At 37.4% G+C, this 16,369-nt stretch overlaps 2 protein-coding genes across 3 annotated transcripts; one reads left to right on the top strand and one right to left on the bottom strand.

Annotated features, from left to right (window-relative positions):
- Nucleotides 1-735: 735 nt before the first annotated feature.
- Nucleotides 736-1,378, top strand: Polr1D (RNA polymerases I and III subunit AC2 l(2)37Cg). The gene is made up of 2 exons (XM_017633390.1): nucleotides 736-867; nucleotides 923-1,378. Exons 1-2 carry the CDS (start codon nucleotides 850-852, stop codon nucleotides 1,229-1,231), a joined length of 327 nt encoding a protein of 108 aa, XP_017488879.1. The 5' UTR covers nucleotides 736-849; the 3' UTR covers nucleotides 1,232-1,378.
- Nucleotides 1,152-2,045, bottom strand: DCTN6-p27 (dynactin subunit 6). 2 transcript variants are annotated; one of them, XM_017633292.1, is made up of 3 exons: nucleotides 1,917-2,045; nucleotides 1,395-1,863; nucleotides 1,152-1,330 (listed from the first exon to the last, which is right to left on the bottom strand). In XM_017633292.1, exons 1-2 carry the CDS (start codon nucleotides 2,009-2,011, stop codon nucleotides 1,410-1,412), a joined length of 549 nt encoding a protein of 182 aa, XP_017488781.1. In that variant the 5' UTR covers nucleotides 2,012-2,045; the 3' UTR covers nucleotides 1,152-1,330; nucleotides 1,395-1,409. The 2 variants fall into 2 exon arrangements, with proteins under 2 accessions (XP_017488781.1, XP_017488716.1); XM_017633227.1 differs by having other exon boundaries at nucleotides 1,181-1,359; nucleotides 1,416-1,863; nucleotides 1,917-2,043.
- Nucleotides 2,046-16,369: the final 14,324 nt, after the last annotated feature.

The raw sequence follows: 16,369 nt of genomic DNA, 5'->3' as shown, positions 1-16,369 counted from the left end.
AAGCTTAGTATCCAGCTCTTAAGAAAACGGTCAAGAAAAAATTGCCATTATTTCGCGTGTGTGTCCAAGGAATTTTGACATTTTTTTTACCNCACTTCAAACTGCTCAGTTTGCCTAAGAAAATTCCGTTTTTCCCCTTTTTCAAACGGTTCCCTAGGGGGACTGTGGGAGGAGCCCAAGGAGGGAGTACGCCTTTTTAGACAGCGGGGACTGTCCCCTTTCCAGTGGGGGGCGTTTGGGGGCANAGCGTACTAAATTTCTGAAGAACTGCGTACTGCCTTAAGGAAATTTGACTCAAGAAAATTTCTTAGCCATTTCTTGTACGTCATTTTATATGGAGTTTTTGCTTTTCTTAAGAGCTGGATACTAAGCTTAGTATGGAAGATTTAAAGTTGTAATTTATGAATGAAAAATCCCTTTTCATTAACAAATAAAATAAAATAATAAATTGAACATTTAAGATCAATAAATAATTTACACCAATTTGTACAAATGTACTCTTGCGATCTTCCTCCTAACATATGTATGTTTGTACATCCATACAAATATACGTACATATGTACATATACGCATATGCCACTAAAATCNCTCTTCGAAAACACATGTTCGAAAGTGCTAAATGTTGCATTTTAAATGCAACAGAAACGCTGCATAATAAACGTACTGATGAAGATCATAGATTCCTGTTTTGATTGAATGATATATGGTGAATGTGAACATGGCGTAAAAACGGTATTTTACATCGGCAATATTTGTGTAAACCGATAACTTATTATTATTACTAATATCCGATTTGTTGAATTTTCGTGGATCGGGATTTTGCAAAAGTTTCAAAATATTTGTACAAGAATGGGTGCGTTAGCAGAGGTATTTCAGCGTTTCATATATTTGGCAAAATAATGTATTAATTATTTTTGAACAGGTTGCAGGTGATGAAAACAATGGTGAAGGTTCGCGCACGTTCGTATTCCAGAACGAGGGCCACACCTTGGGAAATGCATTGAAAACAATTATAAGCAGATATTCAGACGTAGATTTCTGCGGCTACACGATTCCACATCCGACCGAGAACAAAATGCACTTTCGTATACAATCGGATCAAAACAGAGCAATAGACATATTAAAGCGAGGTTTAGAAGATTTGGAATCACTTTGTGATCACACCATAAACACGTTCGACTCGGAAGTTAAATCGTTTAATGAAATAAATAATAAGTCTGTTACAACATAATTAGTTTGCACAATAATTTTTTTACTTTAGGCGGCTATGCGCATCTTTTTGGGATCGTAATTTGGTTTCCGCAAGTGGTGATAATTTGGCAAGACCTTTCTGAGAAAGTCGATTTGTAATGTTTGAGACTGAAAATAATAACAAATGGAAAATAACTTGCTACCTTTTTGTGTGAATTTCATACCCCATGCTTATCGATGGCTTCTCTTTGTAGGCAATTCCTTCCGTACAAAACAATATTTTCCTGAAGTTTCTGTTCTGCTATTAGTTTAACTCCAGCGCCAATAATACAGCCACTAGAAACAAAAACGCATGGCCCTACGTAACATTTGCTCTCAAATACGTTCTTCTCCCCAATATGACAAGCTTCAACGGTACTGCCTACTTCAAATACATTATTTGCACCAACATTCAAAGTTCGCACTTCCGTGGAAGGGTCAAATTTTTGGCCTACTGGAAGACGGAAAGCAATAGTTGAGTATTCTTCTACAATACAATTTTCTCCTAGCACAATGGGTCCAGCCTCAGCGATAATGGTGGCGCTAGGGTGTATAACACATCCAGGAGAAATAGTGATGTCACCGCTAAGCGTGCAATCCTCGCACACAATTGCTTTTCCCATTATTTTAATGCTACAATTCAAATAGTTTCATCATTGATTTAATCGTACAAATTTTTTATATACTCATTGTGATCCGTTGTTGACATGACTTTTACTTTTCTTGGTTGTTTTGCCTTGGTTGAGAAAAAATTCGTTGAACCCCCAGTCAACACTACCATTGTTTACAATTTGATATCGTTTACAAAAAGGCGATAATCGATATATTTGTTCTTGCTTAAAACTATTGGGGTGTTCACAGTTCGTTCCAAATTGTGTCTGAAAACCTAGACGTCTACATTTTGAGACATCTTTAGCATCAACTGTGAGCACCCCTTTCCAGCAGTCGTCGCAAAATCGTCTCAAAACTTTGCTGGTGTTGCCAGACATTTCTTCTTTGCGTGCTTTTTTATATGTCGCCTTTCGATTTTGTTTCTGAAAAATTGTAATTATTTAACTTAATTGCCAATTCCTAATATTTGTTATTTCTTTTCCTTGATTTGTTTCTTTTCATCAGAAATTGCGCTCAAATTAAATGCAAATACAGAAAACGTGCCCAATTGCCATAAAGCAACCCTGCTGCGAGGTTGCAAAATGTAGACGCGTAAAAAACACAAAATGTAGACGGCGTCGTTTTCCAATTTTAAATGGGAAACAACAACACCACAGATTTTACGGTTAGAAAACGTCTTAAAATGTAGACGGCTACATTTTGAGACACTATTTGGAACGAACTGTGAACACCCCATATGTTCACATATCAATATAAGGTGCGTTCGACAAGTCAAAAATTTGTAATAGTTTTTCAAATTTTTCTGGATGGCATTCGATAACGACAAAAAATTATCCAACACACAAAAATTGAGAGAGCAAGCGTTCATTTTGATGCAAGAGAAGCGTTCATTTTGTACTGGCAAAATTTTAGTCAGCAAAAATTATCCAACACGAAAACATATGATCAAAAAACATAAGGTAGCAATTTTTGTTAACAAACAAAATTTCATTTTCCGAGTTGTGGTATTTATATGCTTTTTGGCTGCCTGCTATGTGACTTTATGATAGCGCCAACTAGTTTTTACTTCTAGAAATGTTCCTGGCGAACATTGAACGTTCACTTTCCTGTTTTCTTCTATGGAGGCAACATGAATTTCAGTTTGTTTACAAACAAAACATAAACGAAGTCAGCTGGTGTGTCTTCTTCTTCCGGTTTTTTGCAAGTAATGGCTAATTTCCTGTTCGTTTACTTTTTTGCTTTTTCATCTCTTCGGCTTTAATATGAAATTCATGGTTTTATGGGAAAAAGTGCAAAAATCCTATGTGTCGTCAACAGTGACTCGATCCACCAGTCATAAAATACTGTCCCACCCATCACAAGCTAATTTTTTTTTCAAATATAATAATCCCATAAAAGCATAAAATGAACCTTATCATTATACTAACTACATTCGAAAAATCCGCTATGCAAGAAATATTTTGATATAAAGTTTGTCTAAATGGCGAACGAATCCATCCCCTCAGAGGGGTGGGTGTCGTTGTTGTCTCAGCCGTCACTCTTGGGGAAATTGAAAAATGTATATAGTTTAAATGTCTCATCCGTCACGTTTCAATTAACAGCAAAAAAAACATTAGAACCATAAAATTGTATACAGCTAAAAATCCCATAATGAGACGCAAAATCCCACGCGTCCTTTTATGGTGCGGAAATCCCAAATTATGGGCGAAATCCTACGAGTTGGCAACACTGAACGCAACTATTATCTCAATCAAAGCTCGTTTTTTAATCACCCCGTTTACACAAGCAAATCTCAGATTATTAACCGTCAAATTTGTTGTGCAAGGAAAAGTTATGTTTCTTCTCCGTGCCACCGTGATCACGTTTTTAGGCTATAATAAGCAATATAAATATATTTTAACTTAACATTTTTTTAAAAATACCTTTACAAACCTCTTTTCCTTGCTGGCGTACATTTTTGTTTACTTTTACATTTGGCATTTCTCCTCTTTTTTGCAAAAACAATCGATAAAACTAGGATGGACACTGAAAAGTTATCGGTTTAATCAAAGATAGTTATATAATTACAGATTAACAAGGGACGAATTTTATATGGCTAATCTCTTGTTATAATTACAGATTATACTAGGTTCACATATAAGTAGATTATCCTCATTTTCGAGCTTAACACCCTAATCTGTAATAAGCAAAAGAGATTTTCCATACAAAATTCGTCTCTTGTTAATCTGTAATTATAAAATAATCTCAGATTTAACCGATAACTTTTCGGTGTCCAACCAAGTTTTATCGATTATTTTTGCGCTAGCAAGGAAGAGAGGTTTGTAAAAGAATTTTGAATAAAATACTAAGTTAAAATATATTTAAGGTGCTTAATATAGCAGAAAAAAGTGATCACGGCGGCACAGAGAAGAAACATAACTTTTCATTGAGATGTTAGAATAACAAGCACAACAAATTTCACGGCTAATAATCTGAGATTTGCCTGTGTAAACGGGTGATTAAAAAACGAGCTTTGATTGAGATAATATTTTTATGTGAACATAGTTTTAGGGTGATAAGCTCGAAAATGAGGATAATCTACTTATATGTGAACCTAGTATAAGGTTCAATTAGTGGTGATATACCATACTGACATAGCCATAGCCATGGCCATAACCTTAATCACATTAACTATCATCGGTTATAGGATTCATAACATTCCCACGACAGGCAAACTTTACTTTAAGGACCCTCGATTTGAGGGGTCAAATTAGTACCGTTGGAAAGCTGAAGATCACCGCTTTAGGTGCGGGAGCCTTCTAGTTTTCAAAATATATAGTATTAAATTTTTTTTTACTTGAGAAATCAACGACACCGTATATTAGCAAAGCAACACAAACAGCTCGGCGAACACTAACATATGTGGAAGCGCCAATCTATTATTACTATTAAGAAAAACATGTACGCCAACAAAGAACGTAAATGTATATGAAGCGACAACTCGCTAAAGTCAGCGAGTGAGGTCTGAAAGGTTGAGATGAGGAGCTCGCGTCCGTTTTAACATCCATTTTCGTAAATGAATTCGCCGCACATTTGATTTCGCGGCGACAAAAAACGTTAAAGAAAGAGTAACCGATGATAGAAATAAAGAAATGAAATAACAAAAAATATGGCCGCGCCTCTTTTTGTTTATTTGCCGTGGACATTTAACAAGCGCATGTGCATAGATTTTCTATATACATATTGTAATTTTAAACCAATGTAAGGAAATTAAATGCATGCGCTATGCAAGAGCTTTACAAACTTCCTCTTTAAAGCTTAGTATCCAGCTCTTAAGAAAAGGGTCAAGAAAAAATTGCCATTATTTCGCGTGTGTGTCCAAGGAATTTTGACATTTTTTTTACCTCACAGCCTGTTGCCTCACACTTTCCTCAAGAAATAATGGAACGGGCATATATTTCTGTTGCAAACCTGGGTTGCCTTGTGCTCTTTTTTCACAAAAAACTTTAGAAAACCGTAGTAGAAAGCGTACTAAATTTCTGAAGAACTGCGTACTGCCTTAAGGAAATTTGACTCAAGAAAATTTCTTAGCCATTTCTTGTACGTCATTTTATATGGAGTTTTTGCTTTTCTTAAGAGCTGGATACTAAGCTTAGTATGGAAGATTTAAAGTTGTAATTTATGAATGAAAAATCCCTTTTCATTAACAAATAAAATAAAATAATAAATTGAACATTTAAGATCAATAAATAATTTACACCAATTTGTACAAATGTACTCTTGCGATCTTCCTCCTAACATATGTATGTTTGTACATCCATACAAATATACGTACATATGTACATATACGCATATGCCACTAAAATCCAACAATAACAAATTCATTCATAAACGCATGCGCATATTCTTCAAGGTCAAACTCATTCATTCATAAATTCAATGATCATACATCTCCCCGAAAACTCATCGCCAACAAGCGCAATTCCTGCGCGAGGGCCACAAAAATTCTGAAATGTAAAATTGAAGAAATCACAGCCCGTCAAATGAAAAGTTGCAACTCAGCAGTAAAATCTGAGGACGTTTGCAAAAATAACTTATCTCGAGCTTAGCCATTGTTTCTGCAAACTTCTAAACCGCGGTGCTCCTTCCGACTTTTAAATTATTAGCAAAGAACGTAGACAACAAGAAGGGACAACTCGTTACAATTGTGTCGAAAGTGCGCAACAGGGGCGTGCCTTCTCTTTTCGTCCAATCAAAAAACGCACTAGAGCAAAAGAGAAGGCACGCCCCTGTTGCGCACTTTCCCTACAATTATTACGAGTTGTCCCTTCTTGTTATCTACGTCCTTTGTTATTAGTTAGTGGTTTAAGATTTTATTTTAATAAAATACAAAATAAACATAAATTTTTTGAACAAATTACCCATGATATTTTGATGTAAACTCAAAACTTCTGAAATCACATACATAAGTGGTTTTACAACAAATGTAATTTGGCAACATGGTTGCCTTGACCAGCTTCGGTCATAAATTTTAAAATTTTTGTAAACCGATCGCTTACTATTTGTTTACAGTTGACTCTAGATACTACGAGCAACATGTATACGAATTCAAAAAATTTAATTATTTTGCATTATTGATAATTGCAAAGCGCTGAAGTATGAATAAGTGAGAGTATACATACAGACCTATTCTGCGTTGGTAACACAAATGTTGTTTATTATCATGAAAAGATTCAAACACAAAATCGTACATTAACCTATTCTGCGTTGGTAATAAGATTTTTTTAACGAATAATAAAGCTCCTCTCTTTTTTTTAACCTTTTTCGCATTCTCTNCATAAAGCAACCCTGCTGCGAGGTTGCAAAATGTAGACGCGTAAAAAACACAAAATGTAGACGGCGTCGTTTTCCAATTTTANTTGTAACCAGTAAAATTTGTTACCATCTCATAAGCAGGTAACAAAATATTTCCCCATGAAATATGCAACAACAGAATTTCTACAAAACTTCATAGCTAGAATGCTGAATAAATTAAAACGTTACCAAAGTACCTAGAATTACGATTACAAGAAGTGGTAACAATGTTTGGTAACAAAATTTGTTGGTTACAAAATATCCGGTAACAAGCAGAATAGAGCTACAAGATATTCAAGTTAGGAGTAGCCTACTGTAAAAGTACATATGTATGCGCGTAAATATGTCAGGATNACACTATTTGGAACGAACTGTGAACACCCCATATGTTCACATATCAATATAAGGTGCGTTCGACAAGTCAAAAATTTGTAATAGTTTTTCAAATTTTTCTGGATGGCATTCGATAACGACAAAAAATTATCCAACACACAAAAATTGAGAGAGCAAGCGTTCATTTTGATGCAAGAGAAGCGTTCATTTTGTACTGGCAAAATTTTAGTCAACAAAAATTATCCAACACGAAAACATATGATCACAAAACATAAGGTAGCAATTTTTGTTAACAAACAAAATTTCATTTTCCGAGTTGTGGTATTTATATGCTTTTTGGCTGCCTGCTATGTGACTTTATGATAGCGCCAACTAGTTTTTACTTCTAGAAATGTTCCTGGCGAACATTGAACGTTCACTTTCCTGTTTTCTTCTATGGAGGCAACATGAATTTCAGTTTGTTTACAAACAAAACATAAACGAAGTCAGCTGGTGTGTCTTCTTCTTCCGGTTTTTTGCAAGTAATGGCTAATTTCCTGTTCGTTTACTTTTTTGCTTTTTCATCTCTTCGGCTTTAATATGAAATTCATGGTTTTATGGGAAAAAGTGCAAAAATCCTATGTGTCGTCAACAGTGACTCGATCCACCAGTCATAAAATACTGTCCCACCCATCACAAGCTAATTTTTTTTTCAAATATAATAATCCCATAAAAGCATAAAATGAACCTTATCATTATACTAACTACATTCGAAAAATCCGCTATGCAAGAAATATTTTGATATAAAGTTTGTCTAAATGGCGAACGAATCCATCCCCTCAGAGGGGTGGGTGTCGTTGTTGTCTCAGCCGTCACTCTTGGGGAAATTGAAAAATGTATATAGTTTAAATGTCCCATCCGTCACGTTTCAATTAACAGCAAAAAAAACATTAGAACCATAAAATTGTATACAGCTAAAAATCCCATAATGAGACGCAAAATCCCACGCGTCCTTTTATGGTGCGGAAATCCCAAATTATGGGCGAAATCCTACGAGTTGGCAACACTGAACGCAACTATTATCTCAATCAAAGCTCGTTTTTTAATCACCCCGTTTACACAAGCAAATCTCAGATTATTAACCGTCAAATTTGTTGTGCAAGGAAAAGTTATGTTTCTTCTCCGTGCCACCGTGATCACGTTTTTAGGCTATAATAAGCAATATAAATATATTTTAACTTAACATTTTTTTAAAAATACCTTTACAAACCTCTTTTCCTTGCTGGCGTACATTTTTGTTTACTTTTACATTTGGCATTTCTCCTCTTTTTTGCAAAAACAATCGATAAAACTAGGATGGACACTGAAAAGTTATCGGTTTAATCAAAGATTGNGTGGTGATGGTCCTTGGTCGGAGTGTGTTCTCCGAGTCAATCCGGTACGTAGAACCGACCATCTTGGGATTGTTTGGGTTTTCGTTGTTTTCTTTGCTTTGCTTACTTTTCCCTCGTTTTCCAGTGAAACAAGATGGCGTAGAACCCGGNATATTCAAGTTAGGAGTAGCCTACTGTAAAAGTACATATGTATGCGCGTAAATATGTCAGGATGCGGCATTTCGCAGGAATTTAAGAATTTGTCAAGATAAAGATGGCGGAGGGCGTGGGAGAGACGGAGACAACTTATGTTTCACATTTACGCGTTAGTTTTGGCGGAGGATGTGAGAAAGACGGAGACAACTTATGTTTCACATTTATGCGTTTATTTTTTGCATGCATATGAACAAATAATTGGAAAACATTCTTGCAAGATAAAAACAAAATGTATGCATACTCATTTATAAATGCTAGATTTAAATTAAACTTATGCCATCTGTGTATAATAAACATTGGTTTTGTAATAAAGCCGCCGTATACCATGAACCAAAAATACAAGATCACGTAAGAACGCGACGTTGTATTTGTAACTGGTTTTGAGAAAAAAGTTTGCGAAAGCGGGTTCGTCAGCTGAGCGTTTGTTTACATCACAAGCACCACTATTTTACACTTTTATTCAAGTAAAGAAGATTTAATTCAACATGACAACACATTTTAGAGCATTTTGTTGCATANTGGTCCTTGGTCGGAGTGTGTTCTCCGAGTCAATCCGGTACGTAGAACCGACCATCTTGGGATTGTTTGGGTTTTCGTTGTTTTCTTTGCTTTGCTTACTTTTCCCTCGTTTTCCAGTGAAACAAGATGGCGTAGAACCCGGTAAAAAAAATTGACTTTTTTCACTCTCTTGTTCTTACGTGATCTTGTGTCTTTCGTTCATGGCCGTATACCACGATCCAGAAAATATTCTATGATTCTTGGCTGTATACACACTTTATCCATCAAATCTCCCAACACACCATTTTTTGCACACTTTAAATACGTAAATTTCCGGATGAAAACAAAACATAAGTACACTCATTTATAAATGCATAGATTTCTTATTAAACTAATGCATTTTTATACTAGTAATTTTTAGCAAAAAAAAACCGACTTCAACTCCCATATAAAAAAAAAATATATATATATATATATCTCATGATCCGCTGATCGGATCTTAACCAGATTAGTATGGGACCACCTCTGAGACACTACCTTTCCGATGCAAAANAAAAAAAAAAAAAAAAAAAAAAAAAAAATATTCCGACGAACTGCTAACCTCCTCCTTTTTTGGAAGTCGGTTAATAAAAGTACACTGGTTTTGTTTAAAATAATGACCACTTTTATCCACAGACGCCAACAATCGGCACTTGCTGACAAACACTTGGCACTTACAAACACTTTTTATTATTAATAAGGACACTTTCTCAAAAAAGTCAAAAATCTGTCGCGGAGACGAACTCCTCATCCCTACCTTTCAGATACGGCCAAATTTCAAAGTAACGATATGTCGCTTCTTATACATTTACGTTCTTTGACACCAAAAACTCTTGACAACAGTTAAAATTGTTTCAGCTTGCATTAATAGGTATTTTTATTTACTTGAATATCACTTTGATATGAAGTAATATCGTTAAAAAAATTTCGTTCGAGAAGCCATTTACAACAATGAAAGAAATGTGTTGCCACATGGGCCAAGCAATATAAAAAAATATAAATATAATGCTGCTGAACACCTTTCTACGTAGGCGGCCTTCGGCCGCGCTTGGGGATTATAACCCTCACTTCGTAGAATTCTCCTTTCTGTGTTGCCAAAGAAAAGGAGCTGAACACCATTTGCATAGAAAACCTTTCTGCGTAGGGAGCCTTCGGCCGCGCTTAGGGATTATAACCCTCACTACATAAAATTCTCCTTTCTGTGTTGCCAAAGAAAAGGGGATGAACACCTTTTGCAGAGAACACCTTTCTTCGTAGGCGGCCTTCGGCCGCGCTTAGGGATAATAACCCTCACTACATAGAATTCTCTTTCTGTGTTGCCAAAGAAAAGGGGATGAAGAGCTTTGGCAGAGAACACCTTTCTGCGTAGGCGGCCTTCGGTCGCGCTTACGGATTATAACCCTCACTACGTAGAAATCTCCTTTCTGTGTTGCCGAAGAAAAGGGGCTGAACACCTTTTGCAGCGAAGACCTTTCTGCGTAGGCGGCCTTCAGCCGCGCTTAGGGGTTATAACCCTCACTATGTAGAATTCTCCTTTCTGTGTTGCCAAAAAAGGGGCTGAACAACGTTTGCATAGAACATCTTTCTGCGTTTGCGGCCTTTGGCCGCGCTTAGGGATTATAACCCTCACTACCTTCTGTGTTATCAGAGAAAAGAGGCGCAATATCTTTCTGCAAGGCCCCTCTCCTCTGTTGAAAAATATATAAAACATTTATTGTGGAAATAAATATTCAAGGTGGAGGATGATAACCAATAATCAGCAGAGTTCTCCTTTTTGAATATCAAATATATATATGCAAAACATTTGCTTTGAGGAGGCCTAAAATATCAACCCCTCATAAGTGTAAAGCTCACGGCGAATAGAGCAAAAGAAGTAAAAGCAAACTTCACAAACGTTCTTCTCTTTTATTTATTTTATATTTCATTTTGACAATCTGGGAGCACATTCGTTTTATGTAAATACGCAAGCCGCCATTTACGCAAGATGTGAAATCAAGAAACAAAATATTTAATAAATATAATATAACTGTTTTTCTAAGGGAAACAGTAAAAATATTAATAATAACTAAACAATTTAAATTGATTTGAAGTGTACTTAAGGTACGTGTTGATTTGTCTAATACATAGTGTTCTTTACGAAGCAAGTAAACAATTTTAATACTAAATATCTCAAAAACTAGAAGGCTCCCGAAAAGTGCGTATGTCTGAAAAGTGGAGAACTCCAGCTTTCCAATGGTACCACTTTTAATCCCTGAATCGGGGGTCTCCATTTCGAAGTGCACCCCCACGGCAGCCGGTTCTGCATACCGGAATGACTCGGGTTTTACCCGAAATATCTCAGACGTTGTTCGTCCATAGAGCTACATTTGCTACGTATTCTTCTGCTCAGAGCTGGCATCGAGTCAAACCCTGTGCCAGAAACTTAAACCTGCTGTGTATGCCAGAAGACTACACCACATCTCTACTTCAGTCAAGTCAGCTTAAATAATGCTGAGCGCTCTCTGATCGTTTGTGTGTTTCACATACGAAGAGCACCAGCTGAGCAATGCACCCAGTCCCCCTTTTTGAATCGTTTGAATGCGCTAGTATGCCGACCATTGCATAAAAACGATTCAATGAATGAGACTGTGTGCGTGGAAATCATTGCTCCTCTACCGCTGTTCGTATTTAGATGAAACACGCGTGTGGTCACAGAGCGCTCAGTAAGCTAAGGTATGTCGATCACTGCGCATAGGTAGAGAAAGAAAAGTGTGTGCTATGACATGCCCAGACTTGTTTGTCTCAGTTTCAGTTTAGCCATCGCCGCGAGTTGTTTCGGTGTGCGCATAGTTATTTAAAAATATAAAGTTCGCACGCATCGTTTCTTTTTAGGAAATTCTTATGTAAATATGTATGTAAATTATTTATGTAAATATGTATGTATTTTTTATGCTTAATATATGCAAATAAAAGAAGAAAGGAAACACAACAACCATCGAGTGAATTTTTATTTGTGTCAAACTGAAACTTTTTTTCCAATAATAAAAGGTTAGCTAATTCAAGTCTGCAGCAAGTTCACAAAATTAACTGAAAACTTGTATCAACCAAAGCATTGTTTATATTTGCTCAACAATGATTTTATTCAACTAACAATATTGTCCACCCAAGGTAGTCGTTTTGTAATTATTAACAAATACACATTTGTTCCAACTAGAAGTCTCAAGTAAATTGCAGACTTTCGTGAACTAGATATTTATTTCGCCATATCCAACTATGCCACTTGGTCACTATAACCAAATCTTGGTTATTATTGCTAAACCTTTTTCTGAGTGCAGGGATACCATCCTATAATGTCAGGGCATTGCTATCCGGTTAGCCGATGTCGAGCTCGAAATATTTAACGTTTAAATACCCCCTGTCGGCCGCTGTGGTGTAGTGGTAAGCAGTGCGCGCTTCCACTTCGCTGCGCCTGGGTTCAAGCCCTGGTCAAAGCAACATCGAAAAAAAATATAGAAAAAAGGGTTTTTTTATTAACAGCGGTCGTCCCTCGGCAGGCAATGGAAAATCTCCGAGTGTATTTCTGCCATGAAAAACAGCTTCTCATAAAAATACAATCGCCGTTCGGAGTCGTCGTAAAACTGTAGGTCCCTCCTCTTTGTGGGACAACATCAAGGCGCACGCCACAAATCGGAGGAGAAGCTCGGCCAAACACTAACATATGTGTAAGCACCAATCTATTATTATTTTACCCCCTGTCGCTAGCTGCCCGGCAGTATATCACCCTGAAATAGGTGCGCTCCTCAGGGGTGAAAACCGTATGGTAGGTGGCGACTTTAATGCGCACCACGATCTTTAGCATTCAAGCCTGTCAAATGATCGTAAGGGAACACACTTGGCTTAGCAGATAGACGATTCGACATTCTGCACAATGAACGAGAACGCTCCCACCAGGATTATGGGCAGCTGCTGCAGCTCACCCAAAATAACAATAGTCAGCGCTGGTCTGATGTTTATAACATGGCTACCCATGCTGACCTTGGGATCAGACCACCTCCACGTAGTCACCTCCATCGAAAAACCTGCCGACTTTGCCAACTTTACCAAAGCTGATTCGAAAGGTTTCGTGGAATTTACTGAAAGCACCTTCGCTGCCCTCGCACACCAACCGACGTTCCCTAGGTGAACGTTAGTTCCGCAGGGTTGTCACTGCTGCTGCAGCTCGCTTCGTACCACCATGTTGCATAACGGACCCCCGTCCTAACTTTCTCGCTGAAGCGGCCGTCCTAGTCGATGAGCGTGACAACTTTCGTCAGGCCGATCCCGGAAATCACCGTATCAGGCATCTCAACACGGGACTCGGCAGCTTGTGAACGTACATAAGCGGAAAAAGTGGGAAGAACATCTGAAGACTTGCAACTTCGCCTCTGGTGTGAGTAAGCTTTGGTCAACCGTGAGTTCACGGTCCAATCCTTCCAATTACATTTTAAGTCACTCGCTTTCTTTTCACATCTGCACACACTCGCACTCATTTATTTTCAAACATAACGTGCGATAGCATTGAAAAAATACTGTCGGTTGAGTGAGTAATTCACACTATCAAGTGTTCGATTCAAATAACAATTGCTTGATTTGAAAAACAAGTGCATGGCATAACTGCTGTAATGAAAGTATCAAAGAAAAAACATTTGTAAAGACAATTTTTGTTAATTTTTTTAATTTAATAATTGATTTCCTAACTGCATATTATAATGCAAAAATATCAACTGATTAAGGGCATGATCATTTGACAAAAGGTGGCATCTTTTGTCAGAAATAACATTTCCAGCAGAAGAAAAAACTCTTTCTGACGATACGCTAGTTGAAGGAGTGGCTATTACTCTACGACTGAGTTTATGCAGCAGCGGCATTTCGCATTCGCGTACCTCCCACCAATTAATTATATCGAAGTCCGTATGAAAATATACCTCAATATTTTCATATCGCCGCAGCTCTGCAGTAGCTTTATCAGTTCTGCTCACAAAAGTAGGTTTTTAAGAAGACCTGAAAACAGCTCAAAATCTCAGTTAACCGGAGAGAGAGTCTCGATTGTCTCTAGCGCTGACGATTGTTCGATAATGGCGTCTGGGAATGGAATTGATGACTTGTGCTCCAAAGTAAACGGGTATCTCTACGAGCTTTCTCGCTTCTTCACTGCTAGGTGTCTAACCCTCTGCCCTGCAAAATACTCTGCGACCTTATTTACCACCTGTACGAAGGAGGTCAGACTACCGCTAGGTATTCACGTTGATGACACACCAATTCCGGTTTTAAATTACGCAGCACCAGTGGGTTCGCGACCAGTAAGACGCAGTGGATGAAGCTACAGAATGCACAAAACACTGCACTACGGACAGCGACCGGAAGCCTTCTGATATCGCCAGAACACCACCTACACGACGAGGCGAAAATGCTCCCCATAAAGGAGCACAACAAGAAATTCTTAGTAGGGAGCCACAGACGTGGACACGCGAACAGACACCTGATTGCAGAGGAGCCCTCGCCAAGGCATGTCAGAAGGCATCTCTACGAACTGACGGAAGAAGTCCAGAGCTTCATAAAGCAACCTCTGGACTCATGAGCTTATCGACAGGCCCTGAGTGGAATTCACAGGGAGTCAGTCTCAAGTTACGTAGACTCCAGACCTGTGAATGCCGTTCTGGGCACACAATCACCTGACATAGACGAGACGGGGATTCGTCTGCCTCAGGAAACACGGACCACAATAGCCCAACGTCGCTGTGGCTACTGCAGCAGGTTGAACTCATACCTGAGCAGATTAGATGCAGATGTGCCAATCGAGAGTCCGGCATGCGGAGAGATACCCCACGACTCGAAACATCTCTTCGTATGCCCGGAAAACCCCACACAACTGACGCCTGTTTGCCTGTGAACAGACCTTAGAAAGGCTGCACACTTCCTGGGTCTTCCGTTAGTTGAGCATGACGACAACGACTGAGATAGTAACCGATCTGGGCGGGGTTGTTGTAGCCGTTACAACAACAACAACATAGGTACCATAAGCATAAACAGCAGATTATTCGTAGTTGTTGTTGTTGTAACAGCATACAAATCCCCAAAAAGTTTTCGGGGAGTTTTGCTGAAGTGACTGAAGTCTGGGTCGTTCCGATTACGTAGACCCGACTGTCGTGGCAACGATTTTTGCAGTCAACAATGTCGGTGTTGACAGACGTGGAACGAGACGCGGAAGATGTGTAATACAGTAAGATATTTGAGCAGAACTTCTTTCACTATCACTAAATAAACACCAAATTCTTAAAACTCAACAGCAGATCATAATAAAATATGTACACCAAATTAAAGGTACTAACTAGTACTTTCATAATAATATAAATTGCTTTCGCATTATGTAATTGTAAAATTATGTTAAAAATGTTAATTCATGAAAAACACGATTTTTTCTTTTTTTAGTATTTTTGGATTAAATATATAAAAAAGCATATAAATTATATACATCAATTGTAAGATAAATTATATGACTTTATTTTGACATCATTAGTTTTTTAATCGGCTATGTAGTTCATAAGATGTTAATATTTGAAAAAATTAAAAAATTTTGATTTAACCTTATATATCTTCTTTATGTTTTTGCGTCAAATAATTTTGGTACAGTTAAAATCAGCGTGAGAAGTCCTATCGATCCACATTTTTGGTTTTTGCATAGCTATACGGTTCATATTCTACAGTTATGGCAAAACGTTGGCTGTGAACAATACTTTATTTTAATTTTTTTTTCGGGTCAGTTTTCAAATTATCTTCTTGTTATTTTTGGAGCTCTTCCGGCCGGTAGTTTTAAAAAAGCGAAAACAAGTTTCCTTTTTTCCTCCTTCGGTTCGAATGTTTTCTTATAATGTTTTATTATCCGTTAATCCATGTATATATGTGACTCCTGCGATTTTTTTGTGTTCATGTTTATTTACAGCTGCAATGCCCATGCCTGCTGATTGTTTATAATATTATTTGGGTACCCGTTTTTGTGTAATATGTTCTTTATCTTTCTGTTGTTTGCATTGCTGAACTCCTGGTCACTCAACGCGTGGATTTTTTTTATGAGATTGATAGCAGTGTTCCTCTTTTGCGTCCAGGAGTGATTCGAGTAGTAATTAATAATTCTGGAGGAAGCTTTATCTTTAGTATACCAGTTTGTTGAAAATTTATTTGTTTATGTTGTATATTTCCATGTCTAGGAAGTCTAATTTTTGTTTCTCTTCAACTTCAGT

The sequence above is a fragment of the Rhagoletis zephyria genome, unplaced genomic scaffold (assembly GCF_001687245.7).
Source record: "Rhagoletis zephyria isolate East Lansing unplaced genomic scaffold, Rhagoletis_zephyria_1.1 Rzeph_scaffold_00005, whole genome shotgun sequence".
Classification (NCBI taxonomy): Eukaryota; Metazoa; Arthropoda; class Insecta; order Diptera; family Tephritidae; genus Rhagoletis; species Rhagoletis zephyria.
Note: the sequence above shows the minus strand (reverse complement) of the source record. Positions and strands in the feature narration are given on the sequence as shown.